At 37.9% G+C, this 6,536-nt stretch overlaps 1 protein-coding gene across 3 annotated transcripts in view; it reads left to right on the plus strand.

Moving 5' to 3' along the window:
* PPP3CC (protein phosphatase 3 catalytic subunit gamma) overlaps window positions 1-6,081 on the plus strand; it is a 90,780-nt gene extending 84,699 nt beyond the window's left edge. For 2 of the 3 annotated variants that reach the window (XM_007450578.1, XM_007450580.1), the window contains 2 exons: window positions 4,447-4,476; window positions 5,580-5,797. In XM_007450578.1, coding sequence (XP_007450640.1) covers window positions 4,447-4,476; window positions 5,580-5,797 — 248 coding nt within the window. Of the gene's footprint in view, window positions 1-4,446; window positions 4,477-5,579 lie in introns of all 3 variants that reach the window. The other variant, XM_007450579.1, reaches the window with a different exon arrangement.
* The last annotated feature ends 455 nt before the right edge of the window (window positions 6,082-6,536 follow it).

Consider the following 6,536-nt stretch of genomic DNA (forward strand, 5'->3'; position numbering starts at 1 on the left):
GAACCCGCATGCTGCAACTACTGAGGCCCGCGCGCCTAGAGCCCGTGCCCCGCAACAAGAGAATCCACCGCAATAAGCTTGTGCACTGCAACGAAGAGTAGCCCCCGCTCGCTCCAACTAGAGAAAGCCCGCGCACAGCAACGAAGACCCAGAGCAGCCAAAAATAAATAAATAAATAATTATTTTTTAAAAAGAGCTTCACCGTGTCCCAGGCACTGAAGTGAAACACTCGATAGGTATTTGTGCTTTCTGTTCTCAGAAACACAAGCAAAAACAACAAAAAAGGAACTGGCAGGCTCATCAATGGTAAAAGAAGTCAGAATGGCACGTCCTCTGGTGGGAGCATATGGACCCAGAAGGAGCACAGGGGACTTCTGGAGTAGTGGGAATGTTCTATATCACTATCTAGGTGGTAGTTACACAAGCGCATGCATATATAAAAATGTATTAAGCAGTACACTTCAGATTTATGTACACCATATGCCTCACTTGTGTGTTTTATACCTTAATTTTGGGGGGTTAGAGTTTCTCAGTCAGAAAGGGAGTTTGCCTCTTTGCCTGCAAACCATATCCTACAGCAGTGCCTCAGTCACCGCTTCAACCAGAGTGTCAGTTCTGAAAATTACGTGGGCGTTGACTTTGAGGAGAGGACTTTATGGAACCCAGGAATGAAGAGGTTGATATTTGTCAGAATAAACAGATCTGGTCAAGCAAGGGGAAGAAACGTGAGATCAAGTCATTGGATGACTAACTCTAGGCAAGAAAACTGGAGTTGAAGCATTAACAACTTAAAGCAGAGTTTCGATGCTTTTTTGCCCCCCTTGTTTTTTGAATTGCTTCTACTTAAGTTTTTCTTTTCCTTGTCACCCTGCCTCTTATAGGAATTCTTTGCATTTTGTGAACATTCCAGGGCTATTGATTAATAGGAACAGCCCCCTTTCCCCCTCTTCTTTTTATAGGATTGATTTCCTCCTCCTCTTTCAAACTGAATACTGAAATATTAGAGTTTAGTTATTTATAAGGAAGAGTGAACATTTTCTCCTTGGAAGTATAAAATTAATTTTCTTAACTTCTGTAGTTTCATAGGAAGAATCAGTAAACTGTTTCAGATTGAATTTTTCCTCTCAGATGTGCAGTTTCTTGTAAGCAAAATACTTTTCTGTCATTGCTCTGCTTATTAGTCATGTGAAATATTCTGAGAGCAGCTCTGACAAAGCATTTTAGAGCTAATGGGTAGTAATATGGGTAAAGAAAAAAAGGAACATCCTATACATCCTTTCTTGAAAAGTTTTGGAAATTTGCTGATCCATAGAGTTGTTTTAATCTGAATGAAATTTTTCTAGACCTTGATTTGAAAGAGTAAATCTGCAAATCTGGGATAAGTAGCAAAGAGAATTTTATGGATGTGTTATTTGGAGATTTGTTGTTTACAATCCTTGGTCTATCTTTTTGTTCTCAGTCCCAAATATATGCAGTTTCTCTTCATTCCTGATTTGAATATGAGTGTTTTAATCAATATAGGATGGTTTATTGATACTCCAAAATTGATAGAAATCTCAGGAATGTGTAAGAACAAAACTAAAGTTGCAGCCAACTTTTTAGAGCTTCTTATTCTCTCTTATTGACTGACAAGAACTGAGTTTATTTGTCATTTTCCCATTAGAGTCTCAGTTCCACAGGTTCACTGGCAAACTGGAGCGTTAGCTGAAAAAGATCTTTTATCGTTCATGTAACTTTACTTGGAGAGCCTTCAACCAACAATATCCCATCCTATATGGCCTTATAGCCTACATTCATTTATACCCCACCTTGTTCCAAGGGAGATTTGAGTAAGTTACAGTATACATCCAACACAGTGAAGGGAAATAAATATGCTTGGAAATTGGAGCACAAAGGAAAACAACCCAGTGAAAGCCAATAGTTAGTCACAAATTTGACTCCAAGCTTCCTAGTAGCCAAAATAAAGAGGAAAGACCATAAGATAAAAAACAGGTCAGTTATAAATTGGACTCCATCAAAAGTTTTAAAGTTTTGTGTTGAAAATGGAACCATCAAGAAAGTGAAAACACAGCCCACAACATGGGTGAAAAAATTTACAAAGCATACATCTGTTAAGAGACTAGTATCTAGAAACTATGAAGAATTCTTGTAACTAAATAATAAAAAGGCAAATAACCCAATTAAAATGGGTAAAAAATTGAATAGACATTTTTCCAAAGAAGACATACAAATGGCCAATAAGCATGTGAAAAGATGTTCCACATCATTAGACATTAACCACAATGAGATACCACTTTAAGCCCACTGGATAGTTGTAATCAAAAAGGCAGACAGAAACAAATGTTGGTGAGAATGGAGAGAAAGTAGGACCCTCATACACTGCTGGTGGGGATTTAAAATGGAGCAGCACATTGGAAACCAATCTGGCAGTTTCTTAGATGATTAAACATACCATTAATCATATGACCCAGCAGTTACATTCCTAGTTACATACCCAGAGAAATGAAAACATAGCCACACAAAAACTTGTACACAAATGTTCATAGTAACATGCTCTGTAATAGCCAATAAGTGGAAACAACACAAATGTCTATCACCTGATGAATGGATAAACAAAATGTATATTCATACAGTGGAATACTATTCAGTCATATAAAGGAATTATGTACTGATACAATCCTCAACATGAATGAACCTTGAAAACATTATGCTAAGTGAAAGAAGCCAGTTACTAAAACCACATATTGTATGATTCCACTTATGCGAAATGTCCAGAACAGGTAAATCTGTAGAGACGGAAAGTACTTCAGTGGTTGACTGTAAAGTTAGGGGAAGGGATGAGGGAGGGAAATGGGGTTTTAGGGGGTGATGAAAATATTCTAACCATAGATTGTGGTAATGGCTGCACAACTCAAAATCATTGAACTGTCACTTTGAAGAAGTGAATTTTATGGTTATGTGAATTATATTTCAGTAAAGAAATCTCATTCAGTAAAGAAAAGTATATTTCAGTAAAGGAAAAGAAAAAAGAGTTTCTCAGTTTTATATGACTGTTTCTTGTAAGGAATATCCTTCAGTGCAGGCTCTCTTAATACCCAATGCAAAAAGCAATTCTAGGAGGACCCAAAACAATGTGATACTAGTACATATTTTGCCACACACATAGCTTTTAAATTCTAATTAACCAACACTGTGTATACAATTTCAGGTAAAGCCTTGTTCTCCCACTTCTTAACAGTTGCTTTTGTGATGTACTGTTTGAAGGCACTATCGTTTTCTTGTGAAAGTTTGTTCTATGTGAGGAGATTTGAGAGGGTGTGACATTGCCTTAACACATGCCAACACATGGTTGACAAATGTAAGCAGTTGATAAGTTGATTCCAAGTTTCCATTTTCCCCGTTGCCTTGGGAAGTTAATTTTCAGTTCTTCCAGTTTCTCCTCTCTGATTGATACAAAAAGCCTCAGGAACAGCAAACTGTTACTGTTCATTATTCTTCCCTGCCTTCTTTTAAAAAATTAGTATTGGAGGAGCTAACAGGGTTCTCCTAATAAGATCTTTCTTGCTACAACTGGTAACCTTTTCATATATTAGCGCTGTTACTGTCTTAAAATGAAGATGCAAGAAAGTTTACCTGTTGATACTAATTTTTAAATAGCTTCCTTTTCCAAAAGTGAGGGAGAAGAAGGCCTTCTTAATAATTGGCCTGCTCTCTTGCACAGCGAATGGAAGCCACGTGGGTTGGAAATGTCAGCCTCTGCTGCGTCTCTCCTCCCAGATGGTACATGAATTTGTATTCAGAATTGAATAGATTTATGCCTTTGCCAGCTTAGTACTCCACCCCCGGAAAAGAAATAACCCTTCACTTATAACCCATTTTTCTCTCCTTCCAAATGCCAGTCTGTTATTCAACGGCCGCTCCTTTTCATTAAGGACAGTTGGACCCCACACAAGTTGCTTGAAATCATTAAGAAATAGTTTTAAATAACTTTTTTTAATAGGACACAGCAGCTACAGATCTAATATCATCTGAACTATCACAAACTAAAGAACAGTTGTAATATTAAATGATTTGGACATATTTTGATATGTGAATGTTAAGACGTAGATTAGCAGCTGGCTATTTAAAATGAGGAAAACGTCGTAACTCTTGTTTCTTCTAGTCAGCTTGATCGACCCCATCGTCTTAGCTATGGATGACATTAGTTAAAGGTTCTCGTGCCACTCACAATGTGAACAATCTTAGAAACTCTCCCCACCTCATATTTCCCCCCAATTTAGTTTTTCGCAGTAATCCTGTCGCTTCTCTAACTAGTCGATTTTTATTAGGGATGGGAATAGGCTTAAAGGTGGGACGCTGGGATGTCTGTGCTGGCAGCAGTGCTGTTGGTTTACTCACTCTTTTTCTGCCTTCATTTTTGCATGCCACTGCTCCTGCCTCTTACAGCCACAGTAGAAGCGGTAGAGGCCCGGGAAGGTATGGCCATATTCCTATGATAGATGTGATCATGTGTCTGTCTACTGGTTTTAAAAGCTTTGTCAACATTCGAAATCTTTTATTATTGCATCACCAGAACTGTAACAGTGAGGAAAGGAAGAGATATCTCTAGGCGTGCTCACAAAGTATTTCCTTTGTGTCCTGTATTTGTATTAATTTAAATGACCTTCTCCACAGCTGAAGTCCTTTCTGGGCTCTCTCAGTTTTAATGCAATGACTGAAGCTTAAGCAACTGGTCATGGGGGTTCAAATGGTGTAATCTCATAGCCCTTCCATATCCAAGAGGCTTCCATTTGATTATCAGAAATTCAAACCGTCCGCCTCTTTATCTAATGATTCCAAAGGACATCAAGAGTGGAGGCAAAAGTAGATAGGAGTTAGTTTGATTTGTTTCTGAGGTTGCCCTAAGTCAGTCAAGCTAAATTATCTTTGTTTCTATGAAAACAAATTTTAAGTAACAAATTATCTATGAATTCTGAGGATGAAAACCATTGGAATCGATAAACTTGTGTTATAAATTTAATTGTTCTGTTAGATAAGATGGTTCACAATGCGAATGCCTTTCCTTGGTGATACAAAAGTTCAGTCAGAAAGAAAATATCTAGGAACTATTTTTTAGATGGCTTTTAACTTACATTCAGCTCCTGGTTGTGCAAGATAAAAAGCTTTCCTTCTAAACAAACTTTTTTGTGTGGTCTATGTGATGTTTGTGTCAGAGCAGCTACTCTGCTTAACTTGTTCTGTTATTCTAGTGTTGCCTTTTTTTCTCTCTCACTGAGCACGTTTCTGGCCCATAAGAGACTCTTTCAAATGTATTGGGGCTTTTTGTCAGGTCTGCTTCTGCTATGATTAATTGAGCTATGAAAATGACTTTCACAGTTTCCGTGGCCCTTTGGGCCTTAAGGAAGCAGTAGCTTCAGACCAGGCTAATTGAAATCAAATATTGCTCAATCCCTTCACCAGACATGTGCTCCACAGCCACCCTTCTGTATTTTTCTCTAGGAGGTTGCTGTATGCTAAGAAACTTAAAGCTGGTCGCTTTACTGTCTAATTGAGCTCCTCCCTTTCCTGTTTTTCTGTAGCCATCAGAGGGTTTTCGCTTCAGCACAGGATCCGGAGTTTTGAAGAAGCCCGAGGTCTGGACCGAATTAATGAGCGGATGCCACCCCGCAAAGATAGCCAGTACTTTGATGCGCCGGTGAAATTGGTCCAACCAAACGCTGCGCACAGGAGTGACAAGGGGAGAAGAGCCAGTAATGACTCAGAGCCCTGCTGTGGCACAGGTGGATCCAAGACTTAACAATCAATTTTATTTATTTATTATTGGAAAACAAAACAAAAACAACTGAAGCAACTTAAACCTGGAGGTGCATTCATAATACACTCTGCATTTACTCTGTAAGAAAGGTGACCATTTTATAAATTCTTTTAATTTATGTTTAATATATACATAAAAAGTGAATGTGTTTTGTTTATCCTTTTTTTTCCCACCAGATTTTTAGGAACTGATCTGATTGTCTGATACATAGTGAAGTCTTGTGCTATAAAGGGGACCTTCCCCCTAATAAAAGGGCCTTGGAAACCTCTACCCTGGGTTTCTGACTTGAACTAGCCAGCCTTTTCTCTTGTTTTTGGAGGGTAATATCTTTAATTTCAGACTAATCATTTTTCGAACACAAAAGCGTTTTTTCTTTTTTCTTTTTTTCCTTTCTACAGGGTACCATTGAAGATCTCTTAGATTTCAGTGGCTAAAACTTCTCTTCTTATGGAAAACTTGATTATAGTAGAACTCTTAAGTGAATAACCGAAACCCAGTGATTTTAAGGGCCAAGGGAAATGTTTTCCATGATAACCTACTTTCTTCTGGACTCTCAATTACTCGATGCATTCTAGTATGGCGAAATAAAAAATAATGAGGGATTTTTGTAGAATTACTTAAAATTTGTTCATCTAACCGTGGGCATGATTGGTTTAAACTTCCCTTAGAACTTTGGAGGTTTCTTAACTGTTGCCAGATCCTTTTGCCTTTTTTTTTTTTT

This window comes from Lipotes vexillifer, unplaced genomic scaffold, assembly GCF_000442215.2.
Source record: "Lipotes vexillifer unplaced genomic scaffold, Lipotes_vexillifer_v1.1 scaffold567, whole genome shotgun sequence".
Lineage (NCBI taxonomy): Eukaryota > Metazoa > Chordata > Mammalia > Artiodactyla > Lipotidae > Lipotes > Lipotes vexillifer.